This window comes from Cyprinus carpio, chromosome A5 (genome assembly GCF_018340385.1).
Source record: "Cyprinus carpio isolate SPL01 chromosome A5, ASM1834038v1, whole genome shotgun sequence".
In the NCBI taxonomy this organism is placed as follows: Eukaryota; Metazoa; Chordata; class Actinopteri; order Cypriniformes; family Cyprinidae; genus Cyprinus; species Cyprinus carpio.
Window position 1 is genome coordinate 31,480,367 of NC_056576.1, and position 19,093 is coordinate 31,499,459.

A 19,093-nucleotide genomic window follows, 5' to 3' on the forward strand; every position below is an offset into this window, starting at 1 on the left:
CCCACTGTACGATTTTGACACAAACAGCTAATTAATGGCTTTTGCAATGTATCTTAGCCTTATTTCTGACAGAGAAAAAGCCTTGTAGCATAAGAGACCTTCAGATAAAACATCAATACTGGCTAGGGCTGCACGATTGGGTGGGGGGAAAAAATCTTCTAGATTTTTCTGATAAAAATTGTGATTAAAAAAAAATAGTACAGGTTTGCTGTGGGATGCACAGTTCGGCACAAAAGTTTGAAATTATGTAAGTAATATTTTTATATATTTTAAAATAGTTTTGTAACATTTTTATATCAATTTTAGATTGATTAACATTTTTAATATTATTACTAAATAAAAATTTTCAACAAAATAAGAAATTACAAAATTAAAAAAAACATAAGTTTAAAATATAATAATAATAATAAATTTAAAGCACAACTTTGAAATTACAATACTAAAAAACAAATGAGTTTGTGTGGAGCATCATTTACTGAGCTGCTTTGCGATACTGAAAAAACCAAGACATGAGATGCTCACCTGTACCCTAATATTGGCTTTTCTACTTGATTTAGAACATAATTAATGTTAGCTTTGACAAACTCCACACATTCAGTTTCTTTTGTTTTCTTTTGCATTTGAAACATTGACCACATTAGCACATGGGCTTGCTAGGGTTGAGGTGAGATGGCATTTTGTGTGTCAACGTGCTCAGAAAGTGACAAAACCAGAAAAATGCTAAGTCAAAGTCCTACATTTCATACAGTCTGACAGCTTCATAAAGTACAAACTGACAGTTTACAATCGTAAAGGACAGAAAAAACTATGAGGCTTAAGATCAGAGGGCTCAGAAAAGTGAACTGCCACTCTCTGTCAATTGACGTTATTCAAGAAAGTGCTGTTGAAACTCTTCAGAATGCTGACGCCAGGCCTCATATTTCAAACTCAGAATTTCACATCACGGCCTCAGCCAAAATGTCCATCTTCACGAGTCCCATCTGGGGTCGGCGGAGGATTTCAGAAACAAAGGCGAGCCTGGAGAGGAAGGCCTCTGTCAGCTGTGAAACAGATCCGCAGTGTTTCTTCTGGCTGTGGGGCTCAGGGGCAGCCCGGAGAGAGAAGCAGGGCTCCTCTGGGAGACTGTGGCCCATCCTGCCCAGGGGCCCCCCAGTCTGGAGGGGTTAAACAACAAGAGCAGTCTCTCTGCCTCTGGCTTCAGTCAATCTCAACAGACACCCCGAAACAGATGGAGAACGGCTGAGGCTTTCCTGAGAGAAGATGAAGCTGGATGTGTACAGTGACAGTGTGCTTGTGATGTGCGACACTCATAAGTCATTCTGAGCTTCGCTCCTACTATATGGGATCTGAGGATCATGATTAGTGTACTATTTTTTTAAAAGATTTTTCTGAAAAAAAGACAATTTGATTATAGTTAATTAACTATCAAATTAAACAATTATATATATATATATATATATATATATATATATATATATATATATATATATATAATTATTATTATTATTATTATAAAATGTGATGTGATTACACATGAGAGTAACAAAACATTTCAAACAGCTACTTTGTCACATGACCTCTTTGTGTGCATGATGACGTCCAGTTATCTCACATACAATATAATAGATTTTTTTATTATTATTATTTTAATCCAATCTTGTGTAAAAACGTCTTAAGTTTGAATAAATTTTGAGTCAAAAAATTACTGCTTACATTATTTCCAGTTCATCTGTCACACCGCAAAAAAGTAAGGTCAAGCTGAATACACTGCATTTTGGGAGTATACAGTGTGCTAAAATGCATAAACCCAGGGTTTATGCATAAAACATGTGCATGCTATCTATGCACTTTATACATACTATATACATTTAAACAGTATGAAATCAAACACCCTGATATTGATTTGAGATATTTTTGGTCAAATTAGTCTCATTTGTGGCAAAAAAAAAAAGTATAAAAATATGGAATTATGAATAGCATAGCATTTCGAAACTGTCAGGCCATACAAAATCCCTGACGCATGCTGGCTTCTTCTGAATGATAAATCAGAAAAAAGAAATGTACAATGTACAATGGCATCATATTCCCCACATATAAATAATTCACATGTCGTTCTCACGTCCTCACCCTGAGAAAATTCTCAGCAGCAGGATTCAGTGCCTTGTTAGTGGACAAGGGCAACCACGTCTGTTTGGATACAGCAGTGAATGAAATATTTTGACTTGCTCATGTCACAGAGACACTGTCACTCTTCCTCACTGTCCCTGACAATTAAATCAGCCCCTCATGGGTATATTTACGAGACCTCTCAGTATGTGAATATGCTTTCATTCTCAGGGGATGGCTGTGATGCCTGTACTATGGTATCTGCACTAGGCACATGCAAAATAATGATATTTTCAATTAAACATGGGCCAGCATGCAGGCTGAAGATCCAGTGTGTGTGTGTGTGTGTGTGTAGTGAAGAGATTTAGAATTACACCGGGAGATGTGTGAGTGAAGCACTCTGCCAGTTACATCTTGTTTTAGTTTTTCTCCATTGAGGCAAAGCCGAGTGACTTTGACCAATGTCTCCACTGTATATCAGGACAACTCCCACTAGCAGGAGAACCACACACAAGAATAAATTAAGAATGTGAAACATTAATTTCCGAACAGAGGATGTTCTAGTCATTTTAAATAGACTTTGCAAACCCATGCCAAAAACGCAGGCCAAATTCCCATCAACTCAGCAGGATAGAGCAAGTGCATCTCACAGTTTCACCTCCAAATCCAACTAACTTAAAGCTGGCAACTTCTCATTCTTTTACATTTTTTATATGGAAAAAAGGAGAACATTCAGGGCAAATTAATTCTAGCACTGATTTAAACATGAGTAGAACAAATTGCTTTAAAGCTGCTAAGTTGGATTCCTTTTTGTGAATCAGTTTATACAAAACGCAATTTAATTGTTTTCTTCAATGAATAGAATTAAAACTTGATGACTCCTTTGCATCAATGATTTAATTAAATCTCAATAGGTTCAAACTGTCAACTTCAATTAATCTGATTCAAAACTCAATGATTCATTTACTTCAATAATTCAAATCAATGATTTAAATCAGTTCAAATAGTTCACTTCAATGAATCAGTTCAAAACTCAATGATTTATTTGCATCAGTGAATGAATTTGATGATTCACATCAATGAACTGACTCAAAAATTACTATTATTATTTTTTTTTCCTCAGTGATCAAAGTTAATGATTCAATCAGTGCAAGTGGATTCAATCCACTTCAGTAGATCAACAGAAAAGTTGTATTGTTTGCATCAATGATTCAGGTCAACTATTCCAATAAATTTAAATGTTCCACAGTCCACTTCAATAAACTGATTGAAATTTCAATGACTTGTTCGCAACAATGAAATAAATTATCTAAATCAGTTCAAGCTGACCACGTCAATGAACTGCTTCAAAAATTCATTTATTAAATATTCTAAGTGTACTTGGCAAAAATGCCTTTTTGTTGTTGTTGTTGTTTTGTTGGAATGGCATGGTTTGGTTGAAATATATATATATATATAGACATTTTTGATATAATATACACCCAGAGTATTTTCACTCTAGATATATATGTGTGTGTGTGTAATAATATTCATTTGGCCTAGGGCCCTTTCCATTTTTGCCTACTGTACTGCACAGTGTTTTCAAGTACGATTAAAACACATTTGATGCAACAGCAGATCTGAGTTTTCTCAAGGTCAAGCTTTCTCTATGTGTTTTTTCTGTTCAAATCTCACCTCTCAGAGGGAAGACAACTTGACCCGAGCCCTCACTTGGAACCATGAGCCCATAGATGAATATGGCACTCGGGGCTCCATGCCAAGACAGAAAAAAACAACATCTGTAAAGTTGCCAGAAACATAAGCAAGGCAGGCAAAAAGGCTGGGGGGGGGGGGGTTGAATGCCTTTTAAATATCATTTAGGAGATGGCAGATGAGATTGCAGTGTAATGGAAGTTGGGTAACATATCAGCGTTTATCTGATGGCTTATGGCCTATAACGGTTTTCAGGAGACTGTACATGACAAGGACACGGAATGCCGGTAGGAGTGCCTCAGGGTTCGCTACTGGGTCGCACAACTGTGATTACAGGTTGGCGTGTGAATCACAGTTAATATTTCAACTATGTAAAGAAGACTTTGCTCGAATGATTGCTTAAACCTGATGTTTAACAGCTGATAGGACCGGGGAATTCCAGCTAATCTGATGAGCGCATCATTCTGTGGTTCACTGATATTGAATCACTGACTCTTCACAGCTTTATGACTGCATGCTGTGTGCTATAACTTTACGACCGTAATTCTTTGTGGATCATTCAGAGAGATCGAAACTGTGAGCGGTGGATTCCTTTTAAAGCCCAGACGTCCAGCACTTTGAAGACTGACACTCTACCCCGTGTAAGCATCAAAACTGGGCGGCCACGCCTGAGACAGCATGACACCATCTGTTCTCTCTCCAGTTGCTTGAGAACACATAAAAGAAGCAAGAACGCATTTACAACACGCAACTTCCTGTCTGCCCGTAATTACTCAGGAGCTCCTGTGAATGTCATTCGTCCCCTGAGGATACCACTTCAACATGGCTGACATTTCTCCTCTCAATTAAAATCCCTCGTTTATGCCACATATAAAGATTTGGGTGCGGCAGACTAAATGCCGCCAATCATCGCTGAGAGCACGACGAGGTTTTCTATCCAGTATGCATTAAAAACCTCACATTAGCAGTTTGTACCATGCATGCCAAGCAAACATGTTTCACGTCAAGATCACTGGAACAAGATGCAGCTAAAAAGCCACTAAACGTGAGTCTAACAGCTGGTTTATTTTTATAAATAAATTGCAGGGTGCCACAAAGCTTAAAAAGTGTCTGTGTTGACTCATTTCTTGCGGTTGAGGAACATGCAACCATGCAAAGTTAACATTCTGGTATTTCCAACCAAGGACCAGGAGCATGAGAAAGTGATTATTGAGACAATAATTATTATCACCAAGCTAAAAGTAAGTGAAGAAAACAAAAAACCAATTCAGAAAATGAACTGTGATGCCACAAGCTTTCAAAATGATATACAGCCAGAAGAACACAGGGCTGCAATAATCCTTAGCATAGAGGCAGAAGTGCCCACACCAGGGACCTTCGCCAGACAGCTTGTCTTACATCAGCAAAGCGCAGGCCAAACCGAAATCTGAGCGTGTGGAACGGTTTCTCTAGCGAAGGCTCTAATGCCAAGCTAAAATCCTTTGTTTCATTTAGCGACAACAATAGGTATAAGAACAGTTCACAGATTATGACAGGATCTGTTTGGCCAGCGGCCAGACAGCGCTAACATTATACTATTAAGGCTTTTATTGTTGCACAGACATCAAATATCTGAGAACAGTGTGAACAAAGCCTCAGGAACATAGAATTTGTTCTGCTTGGTTTCTGATAACTGTACAAATGTTGTTAGTGAGCAAAATTCAAATCGGGTGGGGAGGGGGGTGGTAAATAGGATTAATTATTTTAATCTATTAATGAACGTACTTTTGACATCGTTTATACAATTATTTTTATGAAAGCCTGTGGTTACAGAACTAGCTGTGCATCTGCCTTCATGTTTGTCACTTCATGCATATGGAACATTTTTAAGCACATTAAATGCAAATGAGCATGTTAATTTATGAATTTAACAGCAACTTACACAAAATCACATCAGATTTTTTAGTAGTTTTGGAAGATTTCACATGTAAACACAATGTTTCACATGTGTTGACGGTTTTATACATCAAATGTGATTACCATAATCAATTTCATGTGTTTTATATCTTAATGAATATAAAATCTTAACCACATAAAAAACATGAATACATGAAATTCACACTCATTTACACAAAATCGCATGTGATTTTTGTTAAGTTTCTGAACATTTGACATAAATCCAAAAATCCAATTTTAAAATTGGAAATCCAAAAGTTGCACATAATGGCCTCAAATGATCTCAAAACTATTTTAAGTGTCAAAATGTGCTTAATGTGAATTTCATGCTTTTTCCACAAGGGTCTAAATTTGTTAAGCATTTAGCTAAATTTATACATGTCTTAATGCATATGTAAAATATTTAAACATATTAAATGCATATTAAGTACACCACATTAAATTCACATTGTGCTCAAAATCATGTTATTTCAGAACATTTGAGATGTGAATCCAATGTTTCACACGTGTTTTACATTTTTTGTGGTTTCAGAACATTTGACACTAAAAGCCTGATGTTTCACCTATGTTATGGATTCACATGCAAAAGTTAAGCCTCAATGATCAGATTATTCAGATTATATCATGATTATATATATATATATATATATATATATATATATATATATATATATATATATATATATATATATATATATATATATATATTAATCAGATAAATATGATCACATGCAAGTATTACACTGTTGAGCAAACACATCAAATTCCTTCACTTCCTTTCCATGGTTATACCCTAGAGATGATAGCACATTATATAGCAGCTCCTTAGCTACAGTTTCAAGGTCAGGTCTTGGATAATTATGCCTCTTGGAGGACTCGTCTGTCTGGGGAGCTTGCTATTCTGCTTTACACCCTGTCTGCTCTGGGATTAGCCCTGGGGCAAGGAGCTCTTCAAGATGCTGATCAAGCCTCTCAGTCAAATTGGCCTGAAAGCTTCTTCATCAGCAGGTAAAGCATTCCAGCATGAGGTGGGAAATCAAAGAACACCAAATTTATATGAAAGTCTGGGCCTGAGACAATCTTTAAAATCATCTACATTATTTATATCAACACCTGCCAAACTGTATCAAACTGATCTGGTCCACTTGCAAATGAGCAAAATTTTGTATTCTGCGGACTTGGTTTCCTGTAGAAGCCCAATTAGACTGGGCAGAGATACAAATAGCAGGGGGAGGGCTGCAAAGACCCCGTAATTGAGGGAAATCGCATACCCACAATGCAACAGGGCTGAGGGGGATCAAAGTTAGCCTGTGTATGTGTGAAGGTGAACAAACCGGGAGTGGGAGGAGGGTCCATGTTTTCAAATCTACTAATTAGCGGACCCTCTTTTTCCTTGCTAATTTAATTCCCTTCTCTTAAGTCTTTTGATTGTTCTCTCCCCACCAGACCGACACCTTCAAAAGAAAGCGTTAGCATTTCAAAAGTGTATACAAGCTTACCCAAATAGAATGGTCACTAGGAAGCTGATCCTGTCCGAAAAGAGAATGAGGTGGAAAGGGAGGGCGTTTCAGAGAAGGAATGGTCTTCAATACCATCTTTCAGGTTTCAAAAACACTGGGGTTTGGGTTATAAAATGACCCATACAAGCCTACAGCTCATCCAACCCAACAAAGGCTGAGTTGGGAAAACTTGAGCCCAAAGCGAGTACAGCTGAGCACTGCAAAACATGCTAAAATCCGGATGTGTCTCTTTGTACAAGATTAATCCATATATCACAATCTTTCCAAATAATGTATACTCACGCATTTACTTTTCATCCCCCCATTTTTTTTTTCTAAAATCTCTGCTTTCATGCTAAACTTAAAAATAAAGCCATTATAATGGTAAATATAACTAAATGGTAAAAATAAACCATTATTTTCTTAGTGTAAATAACATTTTAATAATCTAAAGAACCCTCTTCCACTATAAAGAAACTTTTACGCAATAAATAGGTTTCTATGGATGTTAAAGGTTCTTCATGGAACCATCAATGCCAATAAAGAACCTTTTTTTTCAGAATGTATAGAAGCCTACAGCCCATCCAACCCAACAAAGGCTGAGTTGGTATAACTTGAGCCCAAAGCGAGTACTGCTGAGCACTGCAAAACATGCCAAAATCCAGATGTGTCTCTTTGTACAAGATAAATCCATAAATCATAGTCTTTAAAGTAATGCATGCTCATGCATTTATTTTTCATCCCAAGAAATATGTCTAAAATCTCTGCTTTCATGCTTCATTTTTAAAAAATTATGGTTCCAAAAAGTTGTTTTAGGTTACCCAAATAACCTTCCATTGAATAGTTCTTTTAAAAAAAAAACATCAGAAGAAACTCTGTTCCACTGTAAAGAACCTTTTGTCCAATGAAAAGGTTACATGGATGTTAAGGTTCTTTATGGAACCTAGATGCCAATAAAGAACCTTTATTTCCAAGAATGTAGACAAGATGTGAGATGTAACAGTGGCAGAAAAGCAGCTCTTTGCTGTTTATGTTTCTGGACAGAGTTCAGTCTGCTTTTTTACTCCCTGAGGAAGCTATTGTGGACCCCGAGTCCTTCACGGAAAGCCCCTCTCCTTCCTCTGGGCCTAACAATTACCCCGTTGAGACGACACAATGCATGAACCCCGTGTCAGCCCCCACTGGGCTTTTCTGCATATTGGCTTGCTTTATCTGTCAAAGGCAACGAACTGAACGGCAACAAAAAGGCAAGTCTTAAAAACAGTCAAAATAAAGAGGGGGGGAGAACATTCAAAACAGTTACAGCTTTGGGATAACATATGAAAAGCTGAAAAAAAAATGTGCAATGTTGTGCAATAATGTGCTTGAGTGGTTTTGGAACATTTGGATTGTAAATCCAATGTTTCACATGTGTTTATATAGTTTTACGTGCAAAGTTCACTTGATTACCACGATGAATTTCACATTCATATTAATTTACACAAAACCACATGCAATTTGTTTTTGTTTTCAGAAAATTTTACATCTAAATCCAGTCTTTCACATGTGATGCAAATGTCAAGCCTCAAATGGTCTGACAATTTTTAAGTGTTTAAACATACTGAGTACTAAATTCACCACATGAAATTCACATTAATCTGCTCAAAATCACATTAGAAAACCTTAAATAATAGAGCCATGTTGTGCAATAATGCTCCGAATTTCATTTGCATTACAGATATACAAACATTGATTTAAGATGACACAGGTTTTTCGGTCTAATCACAACCGTATGTTCCAGCTCCGCTCATTTTCATTTTCAATTGATAGTGATCTAAGCCAAGAGCCATCCTAAACACTCCTTTTCCCTATAATCTTGGTCTAAAAAGCCTCCCAGAATCATCGAGGCATCAGGAACACCCCCTTTCCAACCTTTAAACATCATTCCAGCGTCTCTGACAATCTCACAGCTCATTCCAGACAGTCCGACGCAGCGAGCACCACACCGCATCGCTCTTTACCCCTCATCACCACGCTGGCCCTGTGACAGCCCAAGGGGTACGCTTGCATTCCTCGAGGGTTTAAAATACCACAAGAGTGCTGGGAGATATACACAAGCGGACGCGGTCGCAGAAAGGACGTCCCAGAGGCTTTGAATCAAACCAAGTATGTGGCATCAAGCCCCTTGTGAAGTGTTTATCATTGGGTGTGCTGCTTCACTAAGTATCGATGTCATAATCATCTGCTAATTAATCCAATTAAACAGCTCTCACATGCTTATTAAATGTTTAGTGAGACTGCAAGAATGAGAACTGTTCAGTTTTAATAACGGCATGGAGAATGAACAAAAGGTATGGAACCCTATCTTGCCATTACGCCTGAGTCTGTACAGATTTGTAAACCCACCATTCGGCCTCTAATCTGAAGCAACATGTCGTTTAATTCCACCTAATTAGGTTTAGGCAGATGTTAATTGGGATTTAGGTGAACGTGGCACACACAGCTCAGTGGGCGCTGTCATTTTTCACAGGTGTTTGAGGATCAGGGTTACTAATCCCTTGGCCTGTTCTCAATGACTACTTCCTGGTGGGAAATCTCTGCAACTACCAGTGTTTTTTGTCTAAACTGGCTTTTTTCCCAATATCGTTATTAGTATTGCTGTAGCTGCTGATAATATTCTTATTACCGTTATTATTGCAAGTGCGACCACGCACGGATCTCATCATCTTGACATCATTTCATTAAGCCACATGTGAGTCGTCAAGGCCAGCGTGCAGGTCCTGAGCGGAGAGAGAAGGAGCGCCGGAGACAGATACATCGCTCACCTGCGAGAACAGAGGCCATTAATTGGCCTCTGGTGCCTGCTGTGCCCCGTCAGACACTGACAATTTATTATCTGCACTTAGGAGACCATCCATCCCAACTTCCACCGCGCCGCACCGCAGGGGTTAACGTGATGGATTGCATTCCCGAGACATTCCTTCGTGCTTTCTTTTTGTTTCTTATTCTCTCTCTTGCTCTCGCTGCCTTATACGCATATATATGGCCACACCCACTCTGAGGATCAGAGAACATGTGCGGCACTCCGTACAGATGCAAATACTCTGTGCTTCCTTTGAGAGCCGCCCATCATGCAAACATGTACAGCTTATCTTGTTGCGTTTACAGTCACTGCTACCTGGCTCTACCTGTTTGATTGACAATGAAATGCAAGTGAAAAGATCATGAATAGTATGCCTCAACTATTTTACAAAAAATGCCAAACATGCATTTTAGAATGTATTCAGTGTTTCCATATAATTGACTAATTATTTTACAATTATTTTGAATGAAGCTTTTTTGATCATTTCTGTCACACCAAAAGACCATTTAAAGCTAATAAAAAAAGTGTAAAACTTGAAAGGAGGAACTAAAACATGCATTTTCTCTTATACATGTCTATTTTTATCAACAGCAAGATTTTAGCTTGATATTGAAATATTCTGTGCAGCCACTGAAATCATCTTATCAAAAAAAGCTGCATGCAAAAATAAGTATAATATAATTAGTAAATTCTGATTAAAACAGTATAAGATATTACACTAGAAATAAAAATTAAGTCTTTTAAATGCTAGTGTATTTAGGACTCAAATTATCATAATTATTAAAAATATTTTTTTTTTTAAATATTTGTATAATAATTTTCTAACATTTGTATATTTTTGTATATTTTATATTTAATATTTGAGCATTAATAATCACTAAATTGTGTATATATGTATACACACATACACACACACACACACATATATATATATATATATATATATATATATATATATATATATATATATATATATATATATATATATATATATATAATTGTTAAAAATTTTTATATTATTTTAAAATTAAATATACTGCCATTATCGGATATTGTGCAAGTTTGAACTGAAATATTCATGCATGATATATTTGTAGCAACTTATCGGCCACTTTAGGTTTTTACAGTCTCTAATTTGTCATCAACACAGGCCTCTATTCACACCCTTTAAATGTCTATTTGCTGTATTGCCGCTGTTTTATCAATTACGGATTGCATCTTTGGGTTAAGTTCTGACGATTTTCGGAGGTCATGGAAGAGCTGGTGAATTCTTGATAGATGACATTCGAGCCTCTAATAGGAACAGTTTGACGTACAGTAATAAAATGGGATCCTGCAGTGAGACATGAATCAGGGCCACATGACGGATGTGCTCTGTCTTAACTATCATTTCCCAGCCTCACAACAGCCATGAGCTAATCAGCAAGTCCTCACAGGCCTCACTGTACAACAGACAACGATTAGAACAACACCATCATTCATTGTCACAAGCAGCAAACACTGCTCAGTAGCCAGAAATCAACACCAACTCCTCATATGTCAACGCTCTTGGGCAAAAACATCCGTTTTCTCACTCAATCTACAGTTGGGATTGTCACCATGTCCTTCAACGGCACTTGAAATCTTCCAGCTGACTATAAAGCATTGTGGTTAAGACTCGAATCACGAACGCCGTTGCTGACTACGCCAAAACACAAGCCGTCCTTGACACGGTTTTCTTCAGATCTAATGATAGCACATACCTTTACAATGCTTAGCATAATTACAGAGCTCTGTACCTGAACACAACCAGGAAGAGTTTGTGTTTATCCATCTCTCAGAGAAGATGAGCCCTACCGTGAAGTCTGAACTGCAACCCTTGACCTTTCTCCCTACGGGTGCTTGTTAAAGCGCTACACTGTTTCCTCAATGCACAGATGGCTCTCAGCAGTGGTGCAGCCCACAGCTAATTCTCAGAGCAACTCCATCGGAATTCAATACAAGCAAAGCACATGTGAAAGGGATACATGCTTTTCCCCGAATTTAATTTCCTTCGTGAAATACAACTTCATCCGACAATCCTCCTCTCTGTTTCAGCTCACTGATAGACATGATTTTAAGCTGTTTATTCTTGATTACATTAATCAAGCAATAACTTCATCTGTAATCATGAGAAGACGTGAAAGGTCTGTAATTTGTTGCCTTATGTTTTATTTATTCAGTTGCAAGTTGTAAATCCATCTAGTTTACTCTCATTCTCTCTTTCACTCCCTGTATGCAGAATTGCACAAAATAATCACAGGAAAGTTAGTCCCAAAGCCATTTTTAAGCTGAAGTGTGTCATTTATGAACAAAACACAAAATAATATTTTTTCAAATTGGTTTGTGTTTGCCATAAGGTGAGCAACAGATAGTCCCCGCCCCCAAACTCATGCCATTGGGTTGAGCCAGTGATGAATGGTTGGGATGCTCAAACAAACTGCTTTTATGAATGAATGAATAAATGAGAGGGATAGTTTCACCCCAAAAATTTGAATTCTGTCATCAGTTACTCACCTCCAAGGTTTTTCAAACCTGTATGAGTTTCTTCTGTTAAACACAAAAGGAGATATTTTGAAGAATAGCTGGTATCCATTGACTTTTCCACAGTATGGGGGAAAAAAAACTAGGGCTGGGTAAAACATTGATATCTCGATATTAATCAATTCTCATTTTTTACAAAACGACATCAATTCTTAAAACCCAAGAATCGATTAGTTTAGCCTGTTTTCAGATAATGGATGGAACATTGAAGCGCACCTCCCATCCAATATATCGCAATAAGCTTTGTGCGTTTGTACTTTTAATATGAAACAAAGTCTCAGGTTTCAGTTTATGTCTATTGTATTGCAGTATTCAAACAATAAATGCTGTTTTGGCGCTGTTTAATGTGGAGTGACAGATCGCTGTAGCGCAAAGACGTCAATATATAATGTCTTGTAAACACTGTCATGTAACGTCACATTTACATCAGAATTTGGCATGTACTGTACCTGATATTTATCCAAAATAATCGATATTGAATCGAATCGAATCGAATGGGTAATTAAATCGCAAGCTTGTGAATGAGAATCGAATAGAATCGTGAAATTTGTGTAAAAACCAAGCCCTAAAAAATACCATGTAAGTCAATGGCTACCAGCAACTGTTTGGTTAACAATATTCTTCAAAATATCTTCTCGTATTCAACATAAGGAACAACATAAGGGTAAGTCGTAAATGATAACAAATTTTCAATTTAGGGGTGAACTATCCCTTTAATACTGCGATTATGTTTATAGTTCTTCAGGAAATCAACTGAGAAAAAAGTAACTTATACACTGAAAAAATCAGGTGTATAAACCATTTTCACTTAGAAATTGCTAGTAAATTTCACAAATCATTAAAACGAATCTGCAAGCACTGAACTAAACATGAAATTTTGGAGTAGGAAAACTGAAAATAGTAGTTTATTTTAAAACATACTCCATAACTTTGAAAAATCAGTTTTTACAGTGTAGCAGTCTCTGCATATAAGCTGAATGAGGAGAAAGTATTTTAAAAGTACTTAAAAAATGTACACGCTTGAATTTAAAACTATATTCTTCCAGGTTTTAACTTGAACCCAATTAATTCAGGCTCAAGGATAATCACAAAGCAAATGAAAGCAATAAAATAAAGCAATCAACGGTTTAAGTCATAACAGCCTCCTAAACCAGACTGTCTCTTTAAATCATCAGCACTGTAAACAGACCCATTCACAGTCAACGGGACCTACCCGACAGGGAAGTTTCCTTAAAGTAGCAAAGTGCAGTGAGCACCAGGTCTATACTGACATGCCCGAAAACCCAAAGAGAAAGGAATCCAGTTTAATGTGTGACAGTGTCACTAGGTATGCAGATAAAAAGGCCCAGAGTTTGTTTTAGCGGAGCTTTAGTCAGTTATTTGTGAAGAAAGAGGATCAGGGGCAACGTCAACCAGGATTATGCAGGTCTATTACATTCGGCTTAAGGTTTCTGTCACAATCTCTGCTCAGAGCAGTTCCACCCGGGCCTGCCAGAGGCTGGAAACTGAAGGAGGGACAGTGATCTCAGAATGGGATGGTCTAGGCACAGCTGTGGGATGGTTTAAACCAAGCTACCGGAAACAAATGTCAGTGCTACAAATATATACAATTATGACTTGAATGATTAATCATTCATGAAAGCCAAAGGGTGACAATGATAATGGTGAATGTAAAAACATATATAGACCCTATAATATGATAAAAGGAATCAAGGGATGAATAATAAAATTATATAAACTTCAAGTGCCAAAGTGAACTCTGCACAAATGCTTGGTTAAAGCAACAAATCATTGTCTTATTCACAAGAACAAGACAAACAGGTTTACCATAACCACAAAACACATTAAGGAAGCAAGTAATCTACAATGTACCTCAAAGGTGGTGCTTCAAAATCACCTTAAAACACTGCTTGCACCAAGAAGACTTTAAAATACATTTCTACAGGGTTCCACACTTCCTAACCAAAGATTTACATGACTTTTCCAGCCAAAACCCAAGGGAGCGCTATTTTTAACTAATGCTGACTGAAGTAAAAAAATTACATAAGCTTTGATTTTGCATATAATCACTGGAGCAACACTGACAGGAGAGCGTCATAAAGAAAGACAAACCCGTTTTCGTGGATCACTTGCCCTGTGCAAAAACTTTAAAAAGTAATGAAAATTGGCTAGCAGTTCCTCAATGTCTACAGATTTTTAAATACCATGGCAAATAAAAAATTACGCCTCAAGCACAGTTATAGGATACTTAGTCTAATGCTTCACCATGCTTCACTAAAGTCTGTGGAAACATCGTGATCTTAAAGCAAAGTAAACGTTATGATTCTTAAGCAAGCATGCCGAGATAATGCCTTTCAGTTACATTAGCAGAGCATGATAAATGTGAGGATACAGTACACAAAAATAACTTCGTGATAACCTCGTCAAGCAGGCAAGGAGCGTTTGAAAATGATACAGTTAAGACACACAAAACACAGTGACAGTAACAGGTACGGAAATAGGCTATATTCGCAAATTTTCACCACAGTATCGGAGACTCGCCAATGCCAAGAGTTCACTGTACTCCATCGCACTGGATCCACAACGCAAGTTTTTATTTATTTATTTATTTAATTAATTAAAAAAAACTGTGCTCAAAGTCCTCATTCAAAGATCATTCAACTAAATGTACGTACCTGTGCAAACGTGTATAACTGCGATAAAAAGCACGAATCCAATAACTCTCCCCGTCATTGTTCAAATATTCGCGTTTAGAGCTGTGTAATCCGCCGCAAAAAATAATATAAATCAGATTTTGTGTGTTTTTTGATCCTTCATAATATCCCAATGCAATATATGTTCTCCACAAATTTGCAGATTTTATCTTGCTTTAAAGGTCTCCGTTAATCTGATAGTAATCCAGTTTATTTGTATTCAAACACACACTCCATGAGTCCAAAATGAATGAAAAGCTCAAAATTAATCAGAAAAAAAAGTTTAAATAAACCGTTCAATGTTTTGAAATGACCTCCCAGGAATAATAATTCTGCAGGCGCAGAGTTGGTCCACTTTGTATCCCGCTGATCGCATCCCAAAAGATCCCATAGAAAGCCAGTGAAAAGAAACGAACTAAACTCGAACTCTTTGTCCAAAGTTTTAAAGGTAATAAAGGTCCCCCGCCTAGAAAAGCGACCAGTGTCACATCGTTCAGAAACAACGTGAATAAGTCATTTCGAACTCAGAAAACTTCAGTTTCCATTGGGAAAACAGCAGAAGCTGATGCTGAAGAATTTGCTGACTGAAGTCCATTGGATATAATCACTTATCACTTTTCCATTGCTTTGTAAATTCAAATGGTAATTCCAATATTTCCTCCTATTGTTTTTCTCCTCTTCTTTCAGTTTTTTTCCCCTCAGTGTTTCAATATTAGGATCTATGCCTTAGGTCCCCCGACACGCTCGGCTGAGGGGATTTGAAACAACGGTACTTCATTCAAACGGCATGAATAGTAAACGGCATGGTATGTCCCACGCTCCCCCTCCGTGGACTGAAGGATGGATTGTTCCTAGGGAGAATTATACTCCAATGTTTTGCCAAGTTGCGCTTATACGCGAATTCAAAGCTGATGTTAATTTTTCACAAAATTCTTTTAATAAAAGACGAGTGCACATCGCATTTCTCAAATGTGTAAAACGACTAAGAATTAGTAACTAATGGTAAATTGTATTTTTTGGTGAAAAATGGAGTGTGAGCGTCCAGGGGGGGGGGGGGGGGGTCACAATTCAATTAAACACGTGAAAAAAAATAGCTATCTAATAGAATTTTTTAACAACCCTACAAATAGTAAAAACAAATCACTGTATTCAAACTTAACAAAAAAAAAAAATAATAATAATAATAAAGGAGAATGACCTTCTTATTTCCATATTAATTACATACATTAGCCATGTGAGAAATTTTAATTATTTTTGTAACATGATATATATTAATGAAAAGACACTTTATTTCAAGGTGCACTTCAACATAAGACTCAAAGTGTATTTTATGCAAGTTTGAATGAAATTAATTAAATCGAGTATTTACACTGTTACCGTTTTCTAGTGAGATCTGGCAACACTTATTAACCTCTTCAGCGCGGCTTCGCCTGTGAAAGAACGGTTTTCCTCAAGGCACAAGAGTGTGTTTGATCAACTTTAATGATTTTACATGTTAAAAAGACTTCCGCCCCGCTTCGGTGATACGGAATAATTTGCTCTTAATTTATTTTAAAAGGCGATTCGGTTACGTGGATTTTTACGGAGTAGTTTATTTGGATGTCTTTTGGAAAAGGTGATTCAAATTGGTTCGTGTGTGTGTTTCTCTTTATTTGCAAAACTGAATTTGTTGAACTCATATGCCTCTATTACGGCTGTGGTTTATACACTTTTGTGTTTTACTTAAGAAAAGATCTTTCGAAGCAGTGGCTGTACAGGGATGTGCGATTCTCTACATTCTGCCGACAGGCGCGCCATCCGTGACCCAACACCGCCCTCTGCTGGTCTACACTGCAGCCAATCTCAGAGAGATTTTAGAATATGAAAATATACAGTTATAGGAGCATAAAAAGAGACGTACTTTTTGGACTTTACAATTGCATACCTTAAATCTAAAAGTCAATTATAATTATAATTAATGTCCATTTGCATATATGTCCAAAAACCTTTTTTAGTAGGGTTCCCTCCTCGTCTTCCTTCACTGGCCCTCTTTAAAATCAACACAAAGCTGTTTGCACACACATGCATTTCTCATCAAAATTAAATGTAAAAAATAATCCACCATAACCAATATACTACAGACAAAATGCAATTTTAAAGTAAAATGCACAACCTCTTGCAAAGCTCTGAGCCACAATATATTCAAGCAAGGAGCTAAGGCTAAATCCTAAAACTGCCCCTGAGCTTTTACCTTTTTTTAATATAAAAGAAAGTAAAAAGCAGACAGGACTGTGAATAATTATCTTATTTGCAACTTAATACAAATGTAAATATATAGTGTAGTAGTACCAGTGAAAATTTTGGATATATATCTACTACTGAGTAGTTTCCACATTTTAGAATAATTTTTAAAAACTATGAAATAACACAAATGCCATGGGAATTATGCAGTGACAAAAAATAAAATTTATTTTAGATTCTTCACCATAAATACACTCTTGTTCCAGTTTATCCATTTAAAATGCATTGAAGTCTTTTGATTCAAAGGTTTTAATTCACAAATAAAGATATTAACATTTGAACATCTGAAACAAATTCTGGTGCAGTTTCCAATCTTTCCACTGGTAGTATGCCAAATAAAACACCCCACATTAACCCAAAAACACTATGCAGGCATAGCCCTAAACTACAAAACAACCGTTCATTCACATCAAGCTAAAGTCTGAAAATCTGAGCCAAATATCCATCCTTCACCTGTCCTCTAAGAACACAGAAGGACAGCCAAACTACAATTCTCCTGTTCCTCTACATCAAACCTCCTGTGTAGCTTTTCCAGAACCCTCAAAAACTAAAAAAAAAAAAAAAACTGAGGTCATTGATTTACACATTGTTCCTTTGAGTGCTAAAAAACCCTCATCAAGAGCTCAACATTTTCTGAGCAGCATGAAACAGCTTGTACAGCGTCTTTGAATCAGCATACAAACTCAGTAAAACTCCAGGCATAAATTCGTTTCTAATCTAAACCCTCATGTCAGACACGGTAATGTATTGTGAACTTACTCTGGAAGACCTGGTAGCATTTATGCGCCTTGCTGTTGTGATGACGAGGAGTCGTGGGGCCGTGATGGGCTCCTAGCGAGCTTCCTCGTAGATGCTTACACCAAAGGTTTGATGGGTCCCTGAGGCTTGCATGACGAGGGACTCCTGGAGTTCCTCCATGTTGGATGCTCATCATGACAAACATTACAAAACAGTTTGGAGTGATGGCCTCCATGGTGGAAGCTTTCTGAACTTATTAAATTATCTTTTAAATTTGCTAAATGATTCTGCTAAATGAATATCTACCTTTAACACACCAACTTTTCTTTCATCAGATGACCTTCTGGGATCCAAGGGTTATTCAAAAAACAATCCATTACGTATTATAACTCCAAAACACACTTTAAAAGACCAGTTTTTTAATCCCAGTCTTCCCAAAAACCAACTGAAACCTCCCTCATTCCCTGTCATAGATGCTTTTTATTTCTTATCTCACAACTTTTTTAATGAGTCCAGGTGCAAACAGAGACACGATAGACCACTACTATATGGTCCGCAGGGGCCACTCCCCTTTTTTGATTTCAATTATCTTACACATAATAACCTTTATCCTGTTTGCTCTGTAAATTCTCCATTTGATATTCAAACAGTTCTCTCTCTCTATTTTTTGTGATGCTTCTGTGTGGGTAAGTAAAAGAGGGGGTCCCTTTTTGGACTCCATGCTGGAGGCGTCTCTTTCAGTGTGT

General features: G+C 37.0%; 1 protein-coding gene across 5 annotated transcripts in view; it reads right to left on the bottom strand.

Annotated features, from left to right (window-relative positions):
* Nucleotides 1–15,432, bottom strand: part of LOC109085858 (roundabout homolog 1-like) — a 141,546-nt gene extending 126,114 nt beyond the window's left edge. For all 5 annotated transcript variants that reach the window (XM_042756890.1, XM_042756889.1, XM_042756888.1 and 2 more), the window contains exon 1: nt 15,312–15,432. In XM_042756890.1, the coding sequence (XP_042612824.1) occupies nt 15,312–15,369 (58 nt within the window). In that variant the 5' untranslated portion in view covers nt 15,370–15,432. The remainder of the gene's footprint in view (nt 1–15,311) is intronic.
* Between the last annotated feature and the right edge of the window lie 3,661 nt (nt 15,433–19,093).